The 27,668-nt window shown below is 40.8% G+C and overlaps 4 protein-coding genes across 5 annotated transcripts; 3 read left to right on the forward strand and 1 right to left on the reverse strand.

Moving 5' to 3' along the window:
- Nucleotides 1-1,069: 1,069 nt before the first annotated feature.
- Nucleotides 1,070-2,374, reverse strand: LOC139913606 (trypsin-3-like). The gene is made up of 5 exons (XM_071901665.2): nucleotides 2,335-2,374; nucleotides 1,986-2,148; nucleotides 1,562-1,815; nucleotides 1,333-1,469; nucleotides 1,070-1,219 (listed from the first exon to the last, which is right to left on the reverse strand). Exons 1-5 carry the CDS (start codon nucleotides 2,372-2,374, stop codon nucleotides 1,070-1,072), a joined length of 744 nt encoding a protein of 247 aa, XP_071757766.2.
- A 695-nt stretch (nucleotides 2,375-3,069) lies between these two features.
- LOC139913603 (uncharacterized) lies at nucleotides 3,070-7,322 on the forward strand. Its single transcript, XM_071901660.2, has 4 exons — nucleotides 3,070-3,148; nucleotides 3,444-4,250; nucleotides 4,856-5,281; nucleotides 5,462-7,322. Exons 2-4 carry the CDS (start codon nucleotides 3,995-3,997, stop codon nucleotides 6,358-6,360), a joined length of 1,581 nt encoding a protein of 526 aa, XP_071757761.1. The 5' UTR covers nucleotides 3,070-3,148; nucleotides 3,444-3,994; the 3' UTR covers nucleotides 6,361-7,322.
- Nucleotides 7,323-7,767: 445 nt separating this feature from the next.
- LOC139913601 (uncharacterized) lies at nucleotides 7,768-13,667 on the forward strand. 2 transcript variants are annotated; one of them, XM_071901658.2, is made up of 3 exons: nucleotides 7,768-8,170; nucleotides 8,462-11,727; nucleotides 11,890-13,667. In XM_071901658.2, exons 1-3 carry the CDS (start codon nucleotides 7,771-7,773, stop codon nucleotides 12,088-12,090), a joined length of 3,867 nt encoding a protein of 1,288 aa, XP_071757759.2. In that variant the 5' UTR covers nucleotides 7,768-7,770; the 3' UTR covers nucleotides 12,091-13,667. The 2 variants fall into 2 exon arrangements, with proteins under 2 accessions (XP_071757759.2, XP_071757758.2); XM_071901657.2 differs by having other exon boundaries at nucleotides 8,462-13,667.
- A 1,280-nt stretch (nucleotides 13,668-14,947) lies between these two features.
- LOC139913600 (uncharacterized) lies at nucleotides 14,948-23,890 on the forward strand. Its single transcript, XM_071901656.2, has 2 exons — nucleotides 14,948-15,297; nucleotides 18,529-23,890. Exons 1-2 carry the CDS (start codon nucleotides 15,183-15,185, stop codon nucleotides 22,983-22,985), a joined length of 4,572 nt encoding a protein of 1,523 aa, XP_071757757.2. The 5' UTR covers nucleotides 14,948-15,182; the 3' UTR covers nucleotides 22,986-23,890.
- Nucleotides 23,891-27,668: the final 3,778 nt, after the last annotated feature.

Consider the following 27,668-nt stretch of genomic DNA (forward strand, 5'->3'; position numbering starts at 1 on the left):
TGTAATGACTGCATTGCAGTGTTAGCCTATATGTGTTTTTTTTTAATCATCAAATAAATTCATTCATTCATTCATTCAATGAAATCTAGGTTTATTCGGTTACATATAATTCTGTCATCTTAATGGTGTTAGTCAAGTACTTAGTAAGGAGAGCTACCATTTTTCTTCTTATGCATGAAAAAATCAACTTCCAATTGAATCTTTGTGTTTACTTATGTTTGTATACAGTATTCATATCGTAATCTTCTCTTGTCACATCAGTAAACTAAAGCAAGAAATATCCCAGGAATTTTTTTTTTATTTTGGTTGTAAATGTCCAAAATTTCAAGAAATAAACAGAATATTTATCATCCAAAGCCACTGAGTCAACATTAATGGTTATGCATAATTAAGTTTATTGATATGAGTATCACATTGTCAATATATATTTATGAAGCAAGAAATCTGTGATGGTCATTTTCTCTGAATGATGTAGTTCCTGTGTCCCTTTTATGAAGTATTTCATCTCAAAAATAGGTGAAAATGAATTTTCTTTAGTAGTAGTTGTTTAGTGGTAGTTGTTAAGTAGCTTCACTGATAAAAAAAAAAACATATTTAGAAAAATGACCCAGTAAATGGCAAACTATTGCATTAACACTAATAAAACCAAATTAAAACTGAACAAAGTATCCTAAGATGTAGGACTAAATTAGCACATATATCACAAAATATTGCATCATTTTCTTTTTGCATTTGTATGAGGAAATTATCAAATATGATACTAAAAGTATGTTTATACATATTTTAAACTGATAAAGTTTCATTCTGACAGGAGAAAAAAGTAAAGAAAACAAAACCAAAAAAAAAACTATTTACTTGTGGCACCTGCTTCATACTTGAATAAGCACTAATTAGGTATTTGTTCTCAGCAGGATTTTCTGTTCCTGGTTACATACCTGCTTTATCCAACACCAGAAAAACAAAACAAGACAGAGACTGATGTCAATTTTTAATCTTTTTATTTTCTTGTGGCAGTTGTTACAGTCATGGGTTCCTTCATAGAACAAATGTTCCTTCCAGTAAGGTTAATTTAGTTGGAGGACATGGTGCTCTTGATCCAGGAGTTGTAGTTGCAGACCTTGGCATAGACACCAGGCTTGTTCCTCTGGGCACAGCCGTAACCCCAGGACACCACACCCTGCAGCTGACCGTTGCACACCACGGGGCCGCCGGAGTCACCCTGACAGGAGAAGAGGCAGAGACAACAGAGTGAGACGCAAGATGAGAGCAGGGCTGTTTTGAAGTTTGGTCGGTTCCACTTTGAAGTACAGTGATGATGACTTTTGTTCCTACCTGGCAAGAGTCCTTTCCTCCCTCAAGGAATCCAGTGCAGAACATGTTGGAGGTGATCTGTCCGGGGTAGGAGCTCCTGCAGCTGCTGTCGCTCAGGATGGGGGCATCCAGGCACCTCAGGCGATCAGGGTAGTTGCCTAGAGGGGAAGGAAAGAATGTAGTATATATGAATTTTGCCATCAGTTTCTAACAAGTTTTTACCTAAATGTGATTGTTGCTGTTTCCTTACTGCCAGAGCTGCTGGTGTTTCCCCATCCGGAGATCAGACAGCGAGTGCCTGAGCTGGCACAGCTGGAGGGCAGGGACACGGTGCGGACGTAGCTGTTCAGGGTGGCGGGCTTGCTCAGCTTGATCAGCATGATGTCGTTGTCCAGGTTGCGGCTGCTGTAGCGGGGGTGCTTGATGACCTTGGCGGAGTTAATGAACTGCTCAGTGCCCTCATTGACAGCGATGTTGTGCTCACCGAGACGCACCTGGATGCGGCTGAGGAGAGAGAAATAGAGGTGGTGGTGATGGATCAATCAAGTATCAGCTATTTTCTACATTCAGCATTGCCAGATATAGGGTATGGCTGGAATGTGACTGCTTCTTAGTTTGTTAAATCTCAATAAAATGCAAGCTTGTTAATTCTGAGCCAGTAGATGTTTACTCACGACTTGTAGCAGTGAGCAGCAGACACCACCCAGGTGCTGGAGATCAGGGAGCCTCCACAGAAGTGGTAGCCAGAGCTCAGAGAGACCTGGTAGGCAACAGAGTTCTTTCTGCACTCGTATCCTCCCACAATCTTGTCGTCCTCATCCTCAATGGGGGCAGCAACTTCAACACAAAAATAAGGTGTTACAAAATAAGTGTGTTTAAAACTCATCACTTCATTTGGAGGTTAGCAGTAACATAATCTAGAACTGTTTTTCATCCTGCTATAACATTCAATACAGAAAGTAATGAAGTAAATCAGCTTTGCCCCTAAATTTTGTCTCCCTGCATAAAAATACAAGAGCGTACATGCCGCAGCGAACAGGGTCAGAAGAATGAAGTACTTCATGATTGCGTCGTGCAACTACGAGACCTACACAAGCTGCACTGGGTCTTATATATGTAGGCTATATGTAACCTGATAGCTCTTTATCTGACCTTCTCAAGGTCACTGTACTTTTCTGTGTAGCCTATACACAGTGATTAAACATTATCTCCCCTGGGAAACGACAGCATGGTCAAAGAGAGCAACACGTGGATACACATGACTCATTCATTGAGAGAACCATCTGTCAGTTGAATTTTAATTCTCTGTAACACTCGACAAGATTTGAATCTTGAAATTACAATACTTAATTTAATATTATATTTAATATTTAATTTCATACTGAATAAAATAATTAACAGAAAAAGATTGAACATTATTTATTATTTTGGACAAATTAGAATAATTTGTTATTCGTTGTATGGAAATAGGCCTATGTATTGCAATAACATTTTGAAGTGTATAAAATGAAATAACTGCCAGTGATATTAGACATAACACAGGCTAACTAATTTAATGTAATAAAAACGTGATTATTACGGGGCTGTGATCACAGTGTTAAGCTACCACCATTATTCCTTCAGATCCCATTAAAGATTATTGCAATAAATCGATGATATGTACCTGACCTGAGTCTGGCTGATGTTTACATTTTCCTAACTTTGCTTGGTCCTGAACATACCCCCTTAGTGACGTCAATAGAAAGCGACTGTCTTCGGTTTGTGTATCGGCAGGTGAGCTAACAGCTGCATCAAATGTGTTTTGGTTTTGTTTTGCCTCTCGTGCACGTATCATGAGGTAAGAAATAGAACATTTTCACCTTTGTACCCAGGTGTAGTTGTATTTTGCTGGCATTTCAGATGAGGTTGCAGCTTAACTTGGTCCTGTGGTAGCGAGTTAGCTAGCTACATTGCAAGATCAGCACCTAATGTATGCGGAATGCGCAACCATTGCGGATGTGGTGCAGAAAAAAATGCGCATCGATGCGACAGAATACAGAAGTCAACATCACTGCCAAATATGAGCATAGCTATTTGAATATTTTACAGCGACGATGTTGTAAACAAGGTTATGTTTTGTTCTTGCATTTCAGCTCTAGGAACGATCCCCTACCTGGATGTTGCAACTTGCTGTAAATCAGCTGACCGTTTAGATGCAGCACTTAAGCCTCTCCAGTTGTACACCTTGAACTTCTTGCACTTTAGTTTTTTTCGCAAGGCACATATGTTTTTATAAACATATCCATATCAATGAAAATGATAGAAATGGATTTAAATGACTGTAGCTAGCCATAAATGTCTCTCTTGACTCCGTGGTCTAATCAGGAACAGGATGAATGTATCTTTAACGAACTTGCACAACTTGATTACTTGAATAATTTGATACATAATGTTGAAAATCAAAGTACTTATTTATATTTTCCCTTAATGATATAGCTGTATATTTCATATGCAGCATCACCCTGTAGTCTGTGTGCCACTAGTACCCTAAGCAGGCTCATAATTATTTGATATAATGTACTTAGCACTTGTAATATACTTTGCAGTAAGTTCAATCATACGGTGAACTTCCATTAATGGGGCAGAAGCTGTCAGTAACAGAATTGGCCCACCAGTCAGTTCTTCTGTAAACCAGGCCTGACTCATGACTGAGTACTACGAGGAGGGGGGGCTGCTGTATGAGCAATCACCTCCCATGCACATCAAGGTGGAGTCTCCCGAGGGACCCTTTGGAGGGGGAGTCTCAGAAGACGGCTTCCCCAGGGAGGATGAGGACTCGGAGGGCAGCTGTGACCAGAATAGTGGATTACCTGGAGGACTCCCCTTCAATGTGGTAGTGGTGCATCCTAACATCATGGCGCCAGGCATGTCCTCAGATGACCTCTTGTCCATTGAACAAAGTAAGCCCTAATACGTTCAAGGCCATAATGAGAAACAGGACCCCACACGTCCTTGTTTATGTTTAAACTGCTGCTCAGCATATGCAACAAATAGGCAACAATGTTTTAACATGTAAGATTATGGAATTATTTTATTACCAGTGTACATAAGCCAAGTTAGGATAGGCAACAATAAATCAAATTCAAGCTAAACACTTAAAATATGTTTTAACTAAGGGTACATTTAGCTTCAATATGACTGCTCAAATAGTTTGGTAGCATATCCACAATTGGGAAAAAATTAATCTTTAATGCTCTGATGGAGGCTTTTCTTGCCAAAATGTGTTATTGCTTTGTGGTGTGTGCCACAAAACACAGACATGTGCCAAAAGTGCCATAAAGGAAATGCAAGTATTGAATCTAGTCATTTATTTCCAATTTTGGATGTGCTACCTCACTCTTTTTTGAGTAGTCATATTTGATTAAATTTTTTTTTTTTTGGCTCAGCACTCCACAAACAAGAATGCCCTTGTTGAGGTGCACTTCTCTGCCTCACACAGCACATTTAGCTTCACTTTCTTTTTTCTCTTTTTTTGGGGGGTATCCTCTCGCCTCTTTCTCTGCAGACAGAGCAATGTCAGCAGCATTGGCTGCTGGTGGCGCAGGTAAAAGGAAGAGTCGTTTCAGTGGAGCAGAGCTGGAGGTGTTGGTGTCAGAAGTAACTCGGTGTGAAGGAGAGCTGTTCGGTCCTGCAGGAAGGCTCCGGCGACGGGAGAGAGAGCGCATCTGGGCAGGAATCCTGGAGAGAGTCAATGCCGTGTCCAGAGTCCCACGTACCCTTCGAGAGGTGAAGAAGCGCTGGGATGACTTGAAGAGACGCAATGGGGGCAGGCTGGCAGATGCCCGCCACCGCAGCTGTTACCTGCCATCCAGCAGAGGGGCGTCAATGCTTGGACGGCCATCGCAGTCAAGCCCCAGGCTTCAACACACCAGGCAAAAGCAAAGCACCAGACCAAAGGCCAGTTTCCCATGCTTCACTGACTCTGATCCAGGTAAAAATTAGTTGCCTAATTGCTCTGCTATTTTTCTTTGTAGGTTCCTATGATTATAGGTGTGACTATTTATATATATATATATATATATATATATATATATATATATATATATATATATATATATGGTTACATTTTATTAAAGGCTTATTATTTTTCCTTCTGTTGTTTTTTTTGCAGTAGGAGGAGGGGAAGGATCAGAGAGAGATGGTTTGGAGAAAGATGAGGACAATCCTGAACGCGAGCGAGAGGTGGGAGAGCCAGAGTGTGAAGCAGCAGACAACAGCATGGAGGACAAATTGGGGTTAGGACTAGGTCTGGGCATAGGACCGCCCCCTCCATCAGAACGGTGGCTGCCTCCTTCCCCCCTCTACAGTGCTCCTTTCCTCAACGGCAGCCCTCAGCCTAGTCCTCAGCCGTCACTTGGAGCACAGCAGGGTCCCCTTGAGGCCCCGCCACGCAGCTCATGGCTTGAAGATGAGCTCCGAGGGCTAGGAGAAGCAGCCATTCAGCTGGGGGATCGTGTAGAGAAGAGTCTGCGGGAGTTTGGGGAGGGGTTCAGACATGACATGAGAACACTTGTTGCTTCCCAGGAGGCACTCGCAGTCAGTCTACAGCAAAACAATGTCCTCTTGCAAAGGCTTTTAGGAGTGCTTGAGGCGCAGCAACAGCCACAGCAACAACATCGTATTCAACAGCCACACCAGTCACAAACATCCCAACAGCACATACCGCCACAACAGGCTCAGCAGCAGCAGCTACAACAAGTCGAGCCACAGCAGCAGCAGCAACAACAGCAACAACAACAACGGATCGATCCACCACAGCAACCACAGCTACAACATCAGCAGCAGCCTCATGTAGTACAGCAACAGTCACAACAGCACCAAACACAAATACAGCAGCCGCAGGTCACTCAGCGTTCAAATAATCAGTCAGCTGGAGCGGTGGTGTCCGCACCATCGCCGCCGGATATACATGGTACTTTTCACCCTGATCCACCCACAGACATAAATGGAACTGTGCAGAGGCCACGGCGAGGAAGAGCTGTAGATCACCGGCGTAGAAGACGGCGTTGAGGGGAAATTACTTCACAAAGACTTGAAGAACACATTGCGCTTATTTATTTGCTGTTTCAAAATCTGACTTGAAATTATGCTCTTTTTCTATTGACGATGTTTCTGTAAAGAATATACTGTAGACTGGGAGTTTTTTTGGAGTGAGAGAGTCTTGCTTTCCACTCCATCTCAGACTTATGTTTTTTCTTTGGAGAAGACTGGAGTCAGTGGATAAGAAACTCAAAACACATGAGATAATAGTGATGGCCTTAACATTAGCTTGATTCCTCAGAAATACATAGTCTTGTGCTCATAAACTCAGACTTCCTGAAAAACAGTTGTTCTGTGGAGTGACAACTTCACCCATGAGACTACATTACCCAGTCAACAACATAGGTGCTCATGTTTAATATGCATGTCATTGTACATGCTTTACAGCAGAGGTCCGACGCTCATGATGTTCCTACTAGTTCAGTACTGTCTGAAGGCTATAGATACACTAATTACATTGTCATAAAGTACTTGTAATCTGCAGCTGTTACCATATATTGTAGAGGTATATAGCTATTGTAATTACCTGCAAATGTATGCTTGTGCTTTGTTAACAGTTTCATGGTACATATTTCCCGGCCTTGGTTGGACAATAAAGTTAGATTGTGTTCTGTTCAGTGCGTTTTGAGACAAACATGATAAATCTTATAAAAATACCAGTTTTTGGCAAATGACCATACTCTCCCAAAGGGTTAGGGTTAATTGCATCTCAGTAGGCTTCAAGTCGTCTCTGGTTGAATTTATAAAGCATACATCAGTATGTATAGGGCTATTTATTATAATCTTGCATGCAGTAAGGTTGATGTGTACGTAGATCGTTGCAAGCAAACAGCAAATGGCCATCATCTGCGTACAATTTTGCACAACTTATATTTTGTAGATAGCTATTGTTCCGCTGAAATGTATCAACTAAACTTTAATAAAGTCAGACATGGGCTACAAATAAATCCATTTGATCGGTCGTGGATTTGTCACATAGTGAATTAATAGTTTCAAAATTGATGGCTCTATTAAAAAAAACTGATGTAGGCGCAATAGGCTACATAAGTGAGGGTTGCTAGACAGGCGTCTGCTGCCACTCTTGCATAGGAAGAAAGCGCTACACAACATAAAACCCGCCAGAAAGCGAAAAAATAAAAGCGTATAGTTTGTCACGTTTAAAAAAAAAAAACTATTATGTGAGTGTTTGGTGTACACAACAGCAAAATCATAATGTTATTGTGAGGAAGGTGTTTAGAATGTTGGACTTTAAATTACATATTCAAAAATGTTGGATTTATGGTAATCAGTGGGGCTTTTATTGTGAAGGTGTTGACCGGAAGTCCGGTTTATTTTTCTGGCTAGGATGATGCTCTAGACAAGGGGGTGCATGGGTGAAACATGGCCGCTGTAGACCCATCGGAGTCCCCGAAACGGCAGAAATCCCCTGTCGAGGAGGTGGAAACACCAGGGGAAAAGACCGAGGTGTGCGAATCGGAATGTAATTTAAAACCGGCGGGTGAAATAGCAAGTACAAAATCCGCGGAGAGCCCCACCGGTGGACAAGAAGCCACTGTTAGCAACGATGGCGATCATATTGCCAGCCATTCTGAGGTTAGTGGCGAGCCTGAAGCTGGAGCTGACACAACGACATGTAATTCACTGGAAGATCCAAAATCGACAGAAAAAATGGCCCACAACACCGAGGTGGCTAGCAGCGTTCAGCGGAGTTTCGACTGGTCCGACACGGAAGACGACGATGAAGATTTGCAAACGCGCAAGGAAAAAATTGGGAACTCTGGTATGCTAAGGTTGTTTCTGTATATTTATACTAGCTTTAGCTTCCAGGCTAACGTTAGCTGTAGCTCTCACTACCGCTTTAACCCACCAGCAACTGGAGTAACGTTAGTTTCCATAATATAAACAAGTTACCCTCCGCCAAAATGGTTTGTTCTCTGTGCTTGAATGGGGCCACTCTTTTATTAGCATACAGTTTATTAGGTGACCGAAATATCAGCAACCACTGATGAGGTAGGTTGCTTATTGCTCATTGTTAGTGAAAATATTACCATGATGTTCTTTTCTCCTCTAGACCACAATAATGATGTGGAGAAACCCGAGGTGCAGCCAGATACACTTGTTGAAGCTACCTCTGATGCAGATGCGCAAGAAAAGTCACATTCTGACGAGAAGAGCACCGTAAAGGATGTAGGTGACAAACTGGTGGGAGAAGTTGATGGGATAGAGGAAGTGGACGATGATGGTGATGGTGATGATGAAGATGCAGGTAGAGGAGAGGAAGCTGATACATTTGCTAAACCAAGAAGGTGGGGTCTGCAGTGCAAGGAGTGTGGGATGAGGTTCACCCGACGCGAGACGTTCAATCTTCACCGTCACTTCCATGCACACGAGGATGAGCTGACCCCCCTTACCTGTAAAGAATGCGGCCTTACCTTTCAACACCGCAGCAGCCTCATCAAACATCGAAATGAGCATAAAGAGAAGGAGGAGCAAGTCATAACTCCAAAGAGGGAGGTACACACAAGGGAGATACACACAAGGGATGACAGGAGTTTTAAGTGTGCCCAATGTGAGAAAATTTTCCCTACAGTGGATAAGCTGAGGGACCACAACTGCAACAATATTCCAGAAAAGCCTTACCACTGCCCCCTGTGCCGCCAAGAGTTCCAGTTTAAGGTATCTGTCACCAAGCACATGCAGTCCCACTCCCTGGAGAGCATCTTTACATGCCAAGAGTGCTATCAGAATTTCCCCGACAGTGTGGCCCTGCGTTTACACCAGCGATGTCATGCTGCCCTGAAACCCTACGAATGCCCTGAGTGCGGCATGGTATTCAAACACTACTCCGTCATGGAAGACCATCGTCGTAAGCACACGGAGAACATGCGCTCTCACCAGTGCAATGTCTGTGGTAAGACCTTCAAGTATAGCAGCCTCCTGCATCAGCATCAGTATCTGCACACAGGCCAGAAGCCCTTCCGCTGCCCCGAATGCGGTAAAAAATTTGCCTTTGCCCAGAACATGAAGGCGCACTGCCGTCAGCATAGGCTGCATGAGAACAACCCCCTCTCCTCCGCTGATCAGCCTAGCAAGCAGGCCCCTGTGCCTGTACATGAGACAGCTAGAGGACCGGGAAAGGAGAATACAAACCAGAGCGAGGAACCAAAACGTGTATTCAACTGTCCCCTTTGTCCACAGACCTCCTATACACCTGCTAACCTGAGAGCCCACATGCTTATTCATGAGGCAGAGTATGAAAAGATTGACAGCAGATCCAGGCCTGCAAGGGAGGATGTTGACAAGACCTGGGAAAAAGGACACACCTGTCCCCACTGTCCAAGTATTTTTCGTGATGAGCCAAGTTTCTATGGACATTTGTTAAAAGTCCACAAGTCTATAGCACACTATTTAGAAAAGGTGAAGACAGGACCTGTACGAAAAGCTTCTCCATTTAGTAGTGATAATGTGCAAGGAAAATGGAGGAGTGATGGAATAAGTAGTAAGTCATACAAGTGTTCAGAGTGTGGCAAAATGTTCCGTCACCGCTCTGTGTTAGAGTTGCATATGCGCATTCATTCCAAGGACAAGCCTTACCAGTGCAAAGTGTGTGGCAAGGGCTTTCGATTCAGCAGCTACCTACAGCAACATCTCATCATCCACACAGGCAAGAAGCCATACAAATGTCCTGACTGTGGGAAGGACTTTGCCTTCCTTCAGAACATGAAGACCCATCAAAAGCTGCATCAAGAGAAACCATTCCGTTGTACTAGCTGCCGTAAAGGTTATAGCGATGAGGCCCAACTTCAGCACCACATGTTGTCTCATAATGGCGAGAAACCTCATAAGTGTGACCTTTGCGACAAGAGCTTTGGATTAGCCTATCTGCTTCGTGATCACATGAACACACATACAGGAGAGAGACCTCATCGCTGTGACGAGTGCCACAAATCCTTTTCCTGGTTTAGCAGCCTCCTAGTACATCAGAAAATCCATGCTCGCAAGCGCCAAGGTTTCAGCCAGTATAATTCCTTTCCAGCGGGTACTAGGATGAGAGGCAGAGGGAGCAGGGGAAGGAGAGGGGGTAGGTTTGCGTGGACCTGGCCTAGATCAGTGGGAGGCTCAGGGATGGTTGCCTCTCAGCAGCCACCTCCATATCAAGTTCCTACGCTGAGAGATGCTGAATTGCACAGGAGGGCAGTCCAACCACACACTCCCATGCTATCATCTCGCATGGAATTACAAGGCAGACAGCAGAAGGAGCCGTGGCTGTCAGAGGTTCACCCTCCACCAGTCCAGTGGAAGGTGGATGGTGGAGAAGTAATGCCTGTTCCACTGTCTCAGCAGTCTCAGCCACATTTAGCACCACAGCAGACACAGTTTGACAGCCCACCACAAGCAGGCCTACAGCAACACCATCAGAGAAGCTGGATAGATAGCCCTTTGATATCTCAGTCTGGCCCGACTTCAGTTCAGAGTTTAGAGTCATCGCACATGAAAGAGGCTGTTTCAATTGTCAGCTCCCTTCCAGCAGCTGTGCCAAATAAATCCAGTCCATCACTTGCGAGTGAGATTGAGCAGCACAGACAACCCAAGTCTGTGACTTGGAGTAGCACACCGGCACCCACAGCACTAGCCTCCACTAGCTCTTCGCAACATGAATTTCCTGTTTCCCCAGCCTACATGGAAGGGGCAGCACTTTGGAGTGTAAGACCTACTCCGCTAGCATCAACTTCACAGAGCTCTCCAAATAAGCTTGGTCAAGAGCTTCAACTGCCAAGATGGTCAAGTGCCCCAGTGTCAACGCAAAAGGCTGGGAATGAGCCATCCACACCTCCTAAAAAAGATGACAGTAGAGTGTGGGACTTAAGTAATCCTCAAGTAATACCGTTGACTGTTAGCCAGCCAGAAAAGCCATGGAATGGTTGTGAGCCGCAAAAACAGTGGGCTTTAGGCTTAGCAGGTGCATCCACCTCAGCTCAGATAGACCAAAGCAGTGCTATGTCCGTTTCAACCCCTGTATCTCATGGGGTAGGTAGCACCTTGTGGGACTTCCAAACACCGGCAGGCATTCCAAAGACTATAAGCCCCTCTGACAAATTAGGCAGTAATCAAGAATTTCAGCTACAGCAAAAGCAGGTGTCATCTGGCTGGGCTAATGTACAAAGTCAGACATCCACTCAAAAGGTTCCCATCTCTATACAATATGAGCCTCACCGTTTTGCCCATGGGATAGGAACAGCGGTATGGGGTTTCCAAACTAATCCAGTGGGTCCTCAAACCCTGCTCGCTGGGCAACTCAAACCAGGGAATGGACAGGAGCTGCAGCATCAACCAATGGTAACGGGCACTCAAATAATCATAAATCAGCCTTCTCCCTTTTTCTCACCTCCACTTGCTCCGCTCCCCCCTCTTGCTTTGCCTGGCCCTCACCCTCTTCATTCTGTCGCAGTTGGTGCACTTTCAAGACCTCCACACCCAAATATCTTTTTCACACCACAGGCAGTCATGAGCGAGAGGCCACACTTGTCACAGACCCTGTCCCTACCTCAGCTTGCCCCACGGACAGAACCTCACAAACTTGGAGCCCGTTTGCCTTTTGCCCCAGAACGGCTTCTTCAGTGCATGATATGTGGGTGCTCTCTTCCTCGGGAGTTGGATCTACAGATGCATTACCTGCAACATGCACAAGGAGAGATTTGACAGTTTTACACTAGCAACAAGGTTTAGCTTTGTTTTGTTTTTATAATTTCTGTCCAATAGAGCCTCATTTATTTGAACCTCAGATGTCCAATTTGACCAGTTAACTGGATGGGCATTATGAATGAAAAGATGTATGTGAAACTTTATTCAGTTGGTTGTGCACAATTAATGGAATTAATGTTGTTATATGCTATTTAAAGTCTTATAGCTCCACATTAGACTGTAGACTGTTAATTGGAGTAGGAGGTGTATATGCATGTGCCATTGAATGAGTTTCACTGTCATTTTAAATGCATTTAAGTTATCCAAATATTTCACTGGTTTAAACAACTTCTGATGGGTGCAGATTAGTGCGGTTCTACTACATTTCATTTGCCAATGAAGTTTAGGTTTAGACAATATTAGTACTTTTCTAGTTCTGTTCAGATGTCATAAACCATTTGAACTGTGTTTCTTCATGTACAGTATACTGTGTGCCTTTATGAGTACAGTCTGCATGTCTGCTGTCTTGGTATTCTAGGCCTAGTTTGTGCTAAAGGTAGACTCAACAATGTGACCTCACTCCCAATATACAGAGCAACTTTCTAAGATACTGTAAACAAATGTAATTTTTTGTTTTTTGGGGGGAGGGGGGACTATGGTGCTCACATCTTACATGTGTCAGAACATACCGTGAAAAGGTCACTGGCTACAATCCAGTTAGGAAACTTTTCTATTCACAGGGCCATTGGCCGGGCCCAATCAAAAATCTTATTCAGTGAAATTCTGATCAATATGGTATGAATTTGGTCTCAGCAAAAGTACCTGTTATCTAGGGGTGTCAAACTTTCCATGTAAAGGTCACTTCACAGTAAGAGTGTTCTCTAAATTTAACTCTTAAGTGACTAATGGGAACAGGGAGCAAGTAGTCTTTTATTACATGATATTGCTGACGTTGTCAAATAGTGAATTTTGTAATAAATTCAACTTTGATTTACGTGAAGTTTTGTCATTACTCTGTTAACATTTTTTCACAATAGTAAGGCAAACATGCAACCGATGCTATGAAAAGTATTTTTTGCTCCGTCAGGGCGAGTCAAATTAGCTAACTGTTGGCAATGTGTCATGACTAAAGAGTTTCATAGTTTGTAACTGATTGCAGTTGGTAGTACTTAGCATTCATAGTAAACTGCTGAGTGCCATGTGCTGTATATCTCTGACCAAGTACCAGTGAGGGGCTAAGGCTTATAAGAATGACCACTTCAGAGCAGAATGTACCTATATTCATAAAACTCAAGTCAACCTTTGAATAAAAAGCAATGTATCTTTATGAATAATGACTTAATTCCCTCCAAAATTGTGTAGGTTAATTTGAGTGCAGAATCCAAACTCCTTTCCAACCCTGCTGTGTTACTACACAATATGTACATTGGTAATGGTCATTTGGGTAGATTTGGTGTGCCTATTATGTAACTAAAAATATAATTATTACTGTAAAAATTAAACCCATGATCTATTTTGTAAAGAATTGTCCCTGAGCAGTGTCTTAAGATTTAAAACATGTGCCCTACTACCTCTATCCATTGTTTTAGCATGGAAAAAAATAGAAATTTCCCATGATGTCTAGATATTGGATTGAATAAAAACTTGCTTTTGATTATTGTTGTGTTGCTCAATATTTGATAGGTAAGCCTACTATTTCACAGTCCCTGACTTCAGGGTTATCATTTTACATTTATCAACTTTAACACATTTTCTTACATTTTGTTTGCGAAGAGAGTGAATAGAGTAAAATAAGAATGACCTGAGAAGTATTTCAGCAAGTGTGTAAAAGATTGGGCTGGCTTTGGACTTGAGTCTGGAAAACAAACATAAATTCAGCATTTGCTCCATGATATCTTGCTGTGTTTCTGCTTCCTGGAATATGCTGTAGTTAGAGGCGGAAGTGCACAAATTCTGTTTAAAAAAAAAAGTTTCATTACTTTGGTAGAGTAAGACTCTGATAAAAGTCCCCCAATCATAATTCTACTTAAATAAAAGCACTGAAATATGTAGTAAGCTATTAACATTACTGTTATTATAAGTAAAAACATGCTCAATACAATGGTTTTAAATGTCACTGCAAGGAAACATTTCACTGTATGGGCAAATAGAAAACAAAAAAATAATCTCGGCATTTAAACTGTCAAATGAAAGTAAAATTATTGTTTTGAAACTTTTTTTTTTTTTTTTCATTTGCTGGGTTTTATTTCCATAATAACAAACTCATGCGTAGTCTGCCCTCGATCTATAAATGGTATGCTGTAGGCTAGGCTCCTAAAAAAAAAGTGAATTGGGGTTTTGTATTAAGGCAAGTGAGAACTTGGAAAAAGATTTAGTCAACCAAGTTAATAGAGGTTTTTATCAAGTCATGTAAATGGCTTAACACACTGAATCAGTTTCCCAAATATTGTCACTTCAAGGACGCCCAAATAAATAGGCTATAATTTAGGCCATATGACCTCATTTGATAAGATTTTGTCTGAGGGAGCCCCATCTGAGAATATTTTTGTTGTGTGGTATGATTTGTACAAAACTGTTTATACTGTTGCTGGGGACTGGGGGGGGGGGGGGGGGCTATGATCAAAATAGACATTCCTATATAAATCTCACCGTCCTAACTTCAAATTAATGAAATAATGAAAATAAACATTGTTCATTTTGCGGGGACCCCCTGGACTGGGATCCTACTTTGAGAATCACTGCACCTATGACACTTCCGTCGGAGGATGCATGCACGGCGCAGGCGTGCGTAGCAAACTAGCTAGCTAGCCTAGCAGCGCGTTGTTGTTTATTTTAAGGAGGCAGGTCGTGCGTCGCTCGCAGTGGGCAAGACCAATACAAGATGCTACACTGTGTTGTGTTAGCTAATTGGATTATTACATATTATATTTTCATCCCCTATCACTCCGGCCAAGCGCAGAATGCTGATAAGATCAAGGACAACTTTAAAACAGTACCGTGTATCTAAAATTGTGGCCTAACCTGGTTAGCTAGGTAACGTTAGTTAGCTAACTAGCACTTGCTAAGCTTAGCACGATCACTTCCAGTCAAAGCAACACTGCCACGCCAAGATGGACGAAGCCACAGTCGCAACGATCAAAGAGGATGGAGCTGAAGACGAACCCGGCAAGTCAGACAAAAAATCCCAAAACAATGGCGGTACAACGGTCGATAACAGCATTGACAGTAAGTATCCTGCGTTGGTTAGCATTGCATTAACGATAACGTCGTTAGCATCATCGTCACACCACCAGTGTGTGCAGGCATAGTCACCTACAGTAACTTTAGCGCAGGCTGTTCCTGTTGGACATGTTGCAAAGTATCTTCACTCTTCCCCCCCAAAAAAACACCTTTGTGCAACCGGGCACTAATGCATTATGTTACCTACACGCTACCGTTTTAAAATGTATATAATATAGGCTACTCAAGCAAGTTTGCATTTAAGTTAAGTATGTAATGAAAATAAGTAACATTGCTACTGTGTGTTCAAAATCAAATGCAAACATAATACATATTCAGTGAGTATGTACTGCTTACTGTGCCCATTCAGTGGTGATTAAGTATGCTCTATGGTCACATTTAAGTATATTTAAAGAGTACATCTCATGACCAGGCCAAGCTGTGAAACCATACAGATGAATTATCCTATCTCCTATCTCACAAGTTAATATTAGGCAAGGCAAGGCAAACTTTATTTATATAGCACATTTCATACACAAGGCAAATCCAATGTGCTTCATATAAAACAGAAAAAATACATAAATATCCTCCTAAGACAACTTGCTCAGGGCCACATACCACAACTATTTAAAATGACATTTAAAAAAAGAAATAAAGAAAGAGATAAAATAGGTAAAACATAAATAAATGAAATAACATAAATAAATAATAATAAAGATAATAACACCTGTTAACAGTTTAATATTAGGGTCTAGTTATCTAGCCAGCCAAGTGGCTAGCTGACTCCCACCATGTTAGTTGACTTAAACAATCAGTAGTGCTGTTGTGGGTTTGTCATCAGGACTTAACTCTGCAATCTCATAGCATTGGAACACTGTCGCAAATTAAACTCTTTTTTTTCTCTCCTGTCACAGAATGTGAGAATTAAATGTTATAAACTTATGAACTACAGTATATAATCATTTAATGGCTCAAATTCATACTTTTGTAAAAAAGACCTCATTACACGATCAGATGAAAAATACACAACTTAAATCCAACAAACTAATATACATAGATTAGCACTCTTAGAAATGATTAATTAAATTCTATCCAGTTCTCCCTGTGACAAACAAGAGAGCTTGCAAAATAAAAGTAAATTATAACAAATTGGCTAATAAACAACAAAATATTTATTCTAAATACATTATTAGCATTTTAATAATATCTGATGACATACGAGCCATTTAGTGAAATAGATATTGTCTACTCACATTTGCAGTTGTTTGACACTGTCTAGCGCCAGCACTATGCACTGCATTGTTCACTGTTAACACAGCTAGGTTTTACAGCAGCAATGCATTATGGGCATTATGGGGTATCTTTAGTAACATTGGCAGCTCACTCAGAAATACTCGTATCCAGGCACTTCTCGCGTACACAAAATCAACCTACTATGCAATGTAAAGACACTACATACTCATTTTACGTCATGCTTTGTATGTTAAATGGACAGTACACAGTTTCAAACACACCCCAGGATAGTCAATGTTATGCTATGCAATGCTTGACTAAAGATCTTGTATGAGGATATAAGTATAGCAACTTACATTTGTTATAACAAAGTGAAATATTGCATGATGATGAGAGGTAGCACTGCTTTGCACAGGAATGTGTCTCATATTTTGTATCTATAACAATGAATAGTAAGATAAACATACGTGTGTTCTGTGTAAGAACTGAATACGTGAGTGTCTTACTGTAGGCAAGTCAGCATTACCTCTATGGCCTCAGATGAATTTTTGGTAACATGCATCATAAGTCCATAGGAATGTAACGGTGGTGCATCTGTTTTTGGGATTATTGTATTTGCAATGGCAAAAATGGCACGCTGACACATTAGTCAGAAAAATTCAATTTTTCTAGAGGCTTTCTTGTCCTTGTCCTAATTTTGGGCAGCCTCTACACTACAGTCTAAAGTTACAATCTTTCAAGAAAGAAGTATGAATCATCATTATGCCCCTATGACAATGAAAATAGCTAAAATTAGCATGCAGCGGTTTGTACTTCATTTTTCAACCATCAGTATCATTACTCTTTCAGTGCACAGAAACTAATTTTGTTCAGAGCAGGTGCTTTAAGAACCCTCTCATTCAGTACTTCAAAGTAAAACTGTGCTTGACACAATCGAATCGTTTTGGTAATAGTAATCTGGCATGTTGTTTTATGAACATGGCCTTTTATTTTTTAATGTAATTTTATACTCTTAAATGAGGGTTGAGGTCTGTTCACTTTCAATTCAATCAGGCCAGAGTGTAGGGGTTAGGGGTTTGGATTTTGAAATAAATCCACACTTGTATTCAAACCAAACCCTGCTTTGAATATTGTAAAAATCATGAAATAAACGTTAACATGTTTGACAGTCAAGTGGAAAGGATAAACACTGAGTGCCAATATAAATTTTCCAACTGTTGCCATTTTATCAAATATGTGAGGGGGTTATTAAATTCACAATTTACCTTTTTGTCATAGCTTGGATCAGAAAAGGCTAGAAATCTGGAATTTTGAGATGCACAGAGTTGTACTGGTTTATTGCCTATGACTTTCTTCTTTTGCCACATACCTCTTAATACCAGCCTGTGCCTTGAAGTAAGCTTATGCCATTAGACTTGATTTTGAAAGTAGCATCAGGTGTGCATTGAAGTAAATTTAAGTCTTTTTTTCCCCACATAACCTTGACACTGAGCAATAACAAGAGTGTACAGAGCATTTTGTTGCTGTATGCCTATTGGAAAATAAAACACATTCCACAAGTAGCCTGTAATATTTCAAATAACTGCAAGATTGAACTTATAGGTTAGGTTATTTGGTTCAAGTATGTGCTGGACCATCTGGAATAACACTGGATGTGTTTATTTTTTACGAGTACTGTTATATCCCTAGAAGCCTATTTTCTGATCATCTTCATAACAGTTTTGGACGGCCTTTCGCAAGTCTCTAAACTGCTTTTTTGTGCGATATATCTTCACCTTTATGACCAGTACAATGTAAACAGTAGCTGACTTGTATTCTCTCTTAATTAGACGGAGAGAGAGAAATAGCAGTACTCCACAGTAACTGTGTGGCTTGTATGAAACATAATTTTAAGATGATATAAAATAAAGATTGATTTGCACCTGTGCATTTGTGTTTGCCTTTCTCCTTTTCTCTGGCAACAGGAGTGGCCCTGACCTCCCATTTTCCCCTTTCTATTTTTAGGGGATGGGCTTTTCTGGTGTGGGGATTGTGGAGAAACCTTCAGAGAGGAGGCAGCCTACTTGGAGCATCGCCATCAGCACACCCAAGACAACTCCAGAGTGTATTTAGACCCCCAGTTGGATGGCCAAAAAAATCAACAAGATGGTCAACGAACTCAGTTTTGTGCTTTATGTTCACTCTCATTTGTTGAATCAAGTGAATTCCACTCGCACATGGTAAAGAACCATGGTCAGGCTCCCCAAAAGCAGTCTGTTGCTCAGATGAATTCTGGTGTGACGAAGCAGCACATCTATGAATGTCCAGACTGTGGGAAATCTTATGGTGTGATTGGACACTTTCTCAACCATCAGCGCTCACACAGGCAAGCCTCTAAATCGGTTTTTCATGAGCTTGAACACTTGAAAAAGAAGTCATTTCAGTGCGAGTCTTGTGGGCGGAGTTATTCTCGTGCGTCAGCTCTTGATGCCCACCGTCGCTGTCATGAGGGAAAATTAATAAAGTCACGAAACAGGGGTTCAGGAGATGCAATTCACACTGAGGAGCCAATAGTGGAAAGCGAGCACAGTGAAAACCAGACAGATGATGCTCCTGAAAAACTTTTTAAGTGTTCATGTGGAAAAGCCTTTACTGCCCTGTTACGCCTGAAAACACACCAGCGGTTTAGCCGTAACAGCCAATGCTCGCCAGAACAGATGAAAGAAAAACCAAAGAAAAGCTTTTACTGCAATGAGTGTAAAAAGACTTTCAATGGCCATATTGCCCTCTTCAACCATCAGCGATGGCATGCCAATCATTCAGATGATGATGCAAAAAAGTTCCCATGTGAGGAGTGTGGAAAAGTATTTATGACTCTGACATTCTACTACAAGCATCAGCGTTTGGCACACAGTGAAGAGACCCCAGCAAAGTCATTCCTTCACCAAGTATGTCAGCTACAGAAGAAGGCTTTTGAATGTAAGGATTGTGGGCTGAAGTTTTCCAGGGCTTCTGCACTTCACTCCCATCAGCTTCATCACACTGATGTCTTCAGAGACACAGAGAAGGAGGCTCAGCCAACCTCTCCACTACCTCAACACAAGTCCTTGGAAGGCAAAAGGGAAGAGACCCAGCACTTGGCAGAAGAAGCTGATTCACAGGACACGCTTCATACCACCATGGCTGAAGAAGACTCCTATGTAAATGAGATTGATGAAGACGTTGAGAGTTATGAAACTGGGGATTTCAATGTAGAGGTTATCAGTGCAAGTGAATCTGATGAAGATGAGCCCCTCCAAGACCCAAATCCCGATCTTGAGCTGCTGTGTGAATCAGATCAGGAGTTAAAAGATGAGATTGAAACTGAGGTTTCCCCCAGTAGTCTTGTTTTGAAACCAGAGATGGATCTGAAAATTGTACAAATTGACTTTGAACATGTTGAAGACCAGGGCACACTGGAAACGATGGAAGTTGAGGATAAAATGACACTCGAAAGATTTGACTGTCCGGAGTGTTACCGCTGGTTTTCTAGTGCTTCATCATTGCGTGTTCATAGAATGTGGCATGGACTTCATAAGAAAAAACAACAGACTCGAGGTCAGCCCACAACCATTTACACATGTGATATCTGTGGCCATGAAACCAGTAGCCATGCAACACACTACAATCACATACAAAAACACAAGGATCGAAAACCATACAAGAATGTAATGTACCAGGCTGCAGGATTAGAGAAGAAAAGTTTCAAGTGTGATGAGTGTGGTAAATGTTTCTCACGAATGTCTGCCTTGATCTCTCATCAGTTGCACCATCCTAAAAGAAAACCATACTCATGTCCAGATTGCATGATGTCTTACTCGCATGCAGGTAGCTTGCATAACCATAGGAAAAACTGCCCTGCTCAAAAGAAAGATAATGATATTTCAGACAGTAAAAAAGTGTTCAATCCGAAGAAAACCCTTCTAGGCCCTAAGATTTATCATTGCGAACAATGTGGAAAGGGTTTTTGGTCTTTGGGAGCTTACTCCCACCACAAGCAAAGTCAAACTCAGTGTGCAGACTTGAGGCAAAGGAAAGGTCTTGCAGCATCTTTGCACTCTGTTAATGGACATCCACGCTCCAGTGTTAAGGTTGCATGTCCAGTTTGTGGTAGGAAATTCCGTCACAGGGGCATAATGAAATTGCATATGCGGAAACATGAAAATGGAAATCACAAATGTGAACTCTGTAGCAGGTCTTTCCGTCTATTCTCCAGCCTCCTCAGACACCAGGTTGTGCATACTGTGCAATTACTCCCACCCCCCATTAAGTCTTTTCAGCATCAAGTTGAACAGGTGAAAAAGAACACATACAGCTGTCCTGACTGTGGAAAGCTGTTTTCACGGGCGAAAGCTCTTCAGTTTCACATGAAAAGCCATGGTTATGAGACTGGGTACTCACTGTCGTCACCAAGGTCCTCTGTCGTGCTAGAGGAGCGGCAGTGCTCAACATGCCTTGCACATTTCAACACAAAGTCCTCCTTACGGGCTCATCAAAAACTTTGCATCAAAAGAGACAGTCAAGCACTTGATGGTGTTACAGAACCCTCAGAAAATAATAATACTCTTAAATGGCCCAAGGGCAACATGGATGTCAACAGAAAAGGAGTCTCTGAGGGAGTGACAATGGATGCTGAAATTAAGAATGAAATGGACACTGGGGAGCTAAACATGAAAAACCACATGGCTGTGTGCAACTTGGAAAACTCAAGTGCAACTGATTTGAAATACAAATGCAAAGAGTGTGAGAGAAGCTTTTCTGTGGTTGGAGCTTTGAATTTTCACAAAAGAATTCATCTCCAAGGTCACAAATCAAAGGCAAAAACAAAATTACCAGTGTCTGTAATACTCAAGAAACCTAAACAGGAAGTACCAAGCAAAGGATCATTTTACTGTTCAGAATGTGGGAGACGATTCATCTCCAACTCAGCCCTTGGTTCTCACAAAAGATGGCACACAGAGAAGAAATTTCCTGTCTCTTTAGTAAAAGATGATGATTTGAACTCTGTTACACACAAGACAGAAGCTGAAGGACATTTTCAGTGCAACAAATGTGGCAAGCAATTCTTCCACCTGTGTGTTCTCCAGCGCCACCAGTTGTATAATCCCCTGTGTCAAATCAAGACTGAGCCAGAGCCTGATTCAAACAAAAGTGTGGAGAGCAGCGACAAATCACCGCAGACAGAATTTTCATGTCCAGAATGCAACAAAACATTTGTGCGAGGTTCACTTTTAGCAGCCCATTATGAAAGTGAGCACAGCAGCGCTTTGGAGTCTGCTGACCGATCCCAGCTCACATCAACCGACCAGGCCCCAGAACAAGCTGATGTCAACCTCAGTGGCAGTGAGACCATCTCATCGAAGAAACTGAAATCAAAAGCTCACCAGTGTCCTCTGTGCTCTATGGCTTTCGCTAAAGTCAGAGGCTTGCGTGCCCACAAATGGCAGGCCCACTCAAAGAGCGCAAAAGGCAAGAGTAAAGTTTCTTTAAGTGCAAGTAAAGATTCTGCTGCCTTGACCAGTGAGGTTAACAAGAAAGAAGATGTTTCTACGGTAAACGACAATGCTACAGTGATGAGCAAATACATTGCTGCAAAGAAAAATAGCACTATTGGCAAAGGAAGGAAGAAAAGCAGATTAGACCTCCCACCTTTGAAATCTGTCCCCTGCCTTGACTGTGGGAAGCGCTGCAGCTCTGCCAGTGCTCTCCTCAATCACAGAAAGGTTTGCCTAGAGCACAAACAGGAGCCTAAGCAGGAGATGCAACCTCCTGAAGCCGTGGCTGATGTGCCCCCACCGCTTGGCCGCCAGGCAGAGCATATAGCCAAATGCCTCTTCAAGTGTGATAAGTGTGGGAAAGCTTTCCAAACAGAGGAACAACTGGGAATCCATAAGACTCAGGCAAAGAGCCGGCCTTACTGTTGTGCCCTCTGCTGCCATGGCTATTGGACTGAGACTCAACTGCAGCAACACCTTGCCTGGCATGATGAGGTCCGTTGTCGTCTCCCAATTGAGCTTCGTTATAGGCTCAGTGCTGCTATGACTTCAAGACCTCCAAAACCTAACATCCCCTCTGCCGACAAGAGGGGGAACTCATCTCCATCTGATACGCTTAACCCATCCAGTCGGTCACAAAGTAGCCACAAGTGCCAACATTGTGGCAAAGCCTTTCTTTCACCAACTGCATTACAAAAGCATGAAGCTCAGCACAGTAACAATGACTCATATTGTTGCTCTATTTGCCCCAGGACCTTCAGTGAGATTCAGGAACTGATCGATCATCACCAGGAATGTATAGGTGATTACAAACGGCAGAGTGATGCCCCTGCTGCTGTCTCATCAGGAGATACCAATGGCCTTACTTGTCTTGAATGTGGAACATCTTTCTGTCAAGAAATTGAGTTGCACCAGCACTATATTGAACATGCCCGTGGAGCATATTAGACTAACTGAACAGAACTAAAATGAAGACACATTAGATTGTTGAAAGGGGTTCGTGGTTGCCATACTACTTCAGTGTTAAGCTACAAATGTCTTTGTTGGACCTTTGTTGCATTTAGGTTAATCAGACCAGAGAGAAATCAACTTGTTTTCAGTAGTTTTTCTATATTATTTGAGACTCTTAATATTTAAAAATAAAAGCAGTTCCTTAGGTAATTTCCTTATTCTCAGGCTCTCCTTTACACTGGAATAGTATATGTACAAATGTTGAAAGAAATAACACCTTTTATTAATTTCTTTACTTGATTGAAAACTGTTCTGCTAAAATGTTGCAAGTGTATAGTTTCAAGAGAATATTTAACTTTGCCCCTTTTTGAACAAGCTGTCAAGAATTTCACTCGAACCTTGTTAATCCGAAAACTTCAGGGATTATTTTGACCAGTAAAATGTCAAAATGACTGAATTGGGCAATTCATATTCAAACATATCAAAAAAGAAACATTTATGCATGTATGTGTCTATGTGCATGTAATCCAAAATGCCCCAAACAATGAAATGTGTTGTTGAAACACTTCAATGCTTAATGAGGAAGAAGGAAGGAACAATTCTGCACAACTAATATATTGTCCTTTTGCTGCAGTCAGTTTGAATACCTGAGGTTTGGATGAACAGGGTTCTAAAGTATATGTAAGTAGAGAAAAGATGCAGATGTCTCAAATCAATAACATGCACTTCACTTTTTTATAAACTCTGAATTGGTCAAATAATTGACTGTAATGTTGAACCTTACAGTCAGTTATTGCCATAAAACTTACATTTTCATTATCGAATTACCATTATGTTGTGCATTAACTGATTTACAAGCTTTCATGTAAGTTCCTTTTCAATGTTACTTTTCTATGTTGTGAAGAAGCTATCCTTACTAAAATATATTTAGATAGCACTTAAGTTCATGTAGGTTGTTAGTCAGTTGTACCATTGATTTAGTGAAAAATAATAATTAGTATTGTAAAAGCACTGTTCCAATAATATTTTAATTTATGAACATGACCAATCTCTATACCCTTTGACTACAAGTTTAACTTGCTGTTTCTGCAATGAAGAAAATGTTCTTTACACAGTTACAATTAAATTGAACCATTTTGTGTGAATTGTGTTGTGTGAGTAATTTGTGAAGCCATCTCAGTGGATGTGTAAGTTTTTGGAATCATTATTTAGTCTAGTTTGTAGTAGTTATTTCTATTTCCTGGTTGTCACTCATCTTCTGACTAATGAATTAGTCTATAGTCATGTTAAATAATTTACTGATAACGTTGTAGGCTACGTACTGCACTTATCGTGAGGGCATGTTGATTACAGCTATTAAACATAAAATGCAACTGACATGAAATACAACCATTGACCAGAAAGGCATACAGAATAATTTATAACCAAAACTATCAATCTCTATTGGTTGTGTCTTCAAAGCATTTTTTTAAGATCCTTTTCTCTTTCCTTGATCACTGCACAACATCAATGAATGTTTTAACCAGCTTTTTAGGCAGCACATACTATGGATGACAGCTTAGCTTTTTAGCCATACATCAAAAATGATAAAAGCTATAGCTACAGTGTATAAGTGTAGAGAGGTTTATTCTTGAGTTGGTGTATTGATCCCATCTATGAACGAAGAGAACAGCTGCAACTCAGTCTTGTAAGTTTGTGTTTTGTGTTTCCTGCTGCACTTAATTATTAATGTTTCCAGTAGTGATCAGGTTTTTTTCTACCTGGTACCAAAATGCAAAATTTCCAAGACAATAATGATTTGTTCCACAGTACTGATAAAATGACAATATGGGTGTTAATCATTTAGTTTATATACTCACTAACAAAATACATCATTTAAAATGCTAAATTATTTTCCAGTACTGAATGAATGACACTGCAGGGGAAACATACATGCATATAGATAATTGGTCTGTGGAGTTCAAATGCAGTAGACTAATTGGCACAAGATTTGCTTTACAGTGTTTGTAAAATTTCTGATTTAATGTTTTTTTGTTCCTTTTTTGTTCTTTTGTAGCAAAGCAGTGCAGCATGACATGCCAGGATTGTGGACTGGAGTTTTCACACTGGAAGGTTTTCAAGACCCACCTGTGCAGGCATGAGAAGGAAGAGACCAGACGATTGAGTAAAAAAAGAAAAGCTGAGACTGAACAGAACAGCAGTCCAGAAGACTTGATCTTTGAGAGTGTAAAATATGGAGAAAACAGTGATGTAGATGTGGATGGTGATGTAGATGATGTTGACATTTTGGGCAATTCATTGCAAATAAACCCCTCAGACTCAGTCCAAGGTTGTGGAGTTGCCATGGCCTCAGTGGAGGAGAAACCAAGCTTCAGCACCTCTCGGAAGGTTTATGTTTGCTCGAACTGTGGGAAGGTTTACTCTTATCCAGAGTCCTTCAGAAACCACCAAAAGATGCATGAAAACCAGGTTAGCAAAAACAGAAGCCATGAGAGTTGCAAAGGAGCTGCCCACACTACAAGATGGCATTTGAGGGATGAGTATTTAAGGCTCACATAAAGACAAAGTATTTGGTATTTTCTAATGCTGGTGCCTTCTTTGCCCTTAATAATGCCTCTCTGTCATTGATACTAAATGTACTGGGCATGTTTCTCATTTCTCAATTTCTTTCCCAGTTAAAGGTTACAGTTAAACTGTTAAAGATTCATGGTTGGGGCTAAAAACAAAAAAACAAAAGAGAGAGAGGGTTAACAATTACCGTATTTGTGCAACTGTGGCAAGAATTCCTCTTGGTGAATTTGAGAAATGTTCCACATAACCAACAATCAAATTTTGACGTCAAATACTGTTATGCTAAATTTCTTGAGACTGTCTTCGGTCTGATTATATTGATATCGATTTTTCAGGTGGTGATATACAAATAATCCTTGTAAGACACATATTGAAGATCTACAACAAAGTAAGCCTCAACAATTCTTGTGTGATGTTGTAAAAGAAATAGGTTATTGAATGTATAGCCTACTGTTAGTTTTTGTTATCCAACCATACTTAAACTAAGATGAAGGTAGGTATTCAAAAACATGGTCATGAACTCAAATACAAATGAGATTTTTGGAATAACAAACTTGTCAACTTGTAAAACTAACTAGGCTAAAATAAACTATGCCTGAAATGTTTGTAGTCTTTGTTTATGTGCAGGGTAAAAATGAATGAATTTTGGGCCACACATTTTTGGTTATTTTAACTACGCCATGAGATGCCACTATCCTGTAGAACGACTTGTTTGGCCCTCATACACCTTTTGTTCTTGGAGGAAGTGCCAGCGTTCACTGTTTGCACAACCCATGTTGAAAATACATGCCAGTCCTGTTTGGGATTATTTAAATAGCCTGAATTCAGATTGCTGTTGAGTCTGCGAGTGTGTTTAATTTGTGCAGCAAGAATCCAAGTTGGTCCCAATTTGAGGTTAGTTGAGGATGTATTGAAATATTTATGTTATTAATTTTTTTTAAAGAATTTATGATTTGTTGTTTATTACACAATACATCTTGAAAACGTACAAAATACCTGTTCTGAACTTCTGTCATTATACCTTTAAAAAATAACTTTACTAAAACTAGAACTCAAACTTGTGGACAGATTGTTTTGAAAATTGTCAGCATGTTAAATTCTGTCCCAGTCCGACATTCAGACAAATTGGCCAGTGTTGAATCTAGGTTTTGCTACTGCGGCCAATGGCTGTCCTCCCTACCCATCGGTCTATTGTAATACAAATGTTTTGAGCCCATTCACTCTCTGGTCTCCCAGCTGTCGTTATGTGTGGATCACAAAGATCCTATTTACTCCTTTTAAGAAAACAACGTCGTTCCTAGAAAATGGGTAGAATACTTTATGGAATGATATAGGCTAAAGGAAATGGTTGATGGTAGGCTAATTTATGTTTTTTTTTTAAATTGTTGATTTACCTATGTAATTTACAAATATTTCTGTGTTTTGTCTTTGTGTGTGTGTGATACATGTTGTATTTTACAGGTTCCTGATCTTATATTGTTTCTGCAATGAAGAAAATGTTCTTTACACAGTTACAATTAAATTGAACCATTTTGTGTGAATTGTGTTGTGTGAGTAATTTGTGAAGCCATCTCAGTGGATGTGTAAGTTTTTGGAATCATTATTTAGTCTAGTTTGTAGTAGTTATTTCTATTTCCTGGTTGTCACTCATCTTCTGACTAATGAATTAGTCTATAGTCATGTTAAATAATTTACTGATAACGTTGTAGGCTACGTACTGCACTTATCGTGAGGGCATGTTGATTACAGCTATTAAACATAAAATGCAACTGACATGAAATACAACCATTGACCAGAAAGGCATACAGAATAATTTATAACCAAAACTATCAATCTCTATTGGTTGTGTCTTCAAAGCATTTTTTTAAGATCCTTTTCTCTTTCCTTGATCACTGCACAACATCAATGAATGTTTTAACCAGCTTTTTAGGCAGCACATACTATGGATGACAGCTTAGCTTTTTAGCCATACATCAAAAATGATAAAAGCTATAGCTACAGTGTATAAGTGTAGAGAGGTTTATTCTTGAGTTGGTGTATTGATCCCATCTATGAACGAAGAGAACAGCTGCAACTCAGTCTTGTAAGTTTGTGTTTTGTGTTTCCTGC

Source organism: Centroberyx gerrardi, chromosome 12 (assembly GCF_048128805.1).
Source record: "Centroberyx gerrardi isolate f3 chromosome 12, fCenGer3.hap1.cur.20231027, whole genome shotgun sequence".
Lineage (NCBI taxonomy): Eukaryota > Metazoa > Chordata > Actinopteri > Beryciformes > Berycidae > Centroberyx > Centroberyx gerrardi.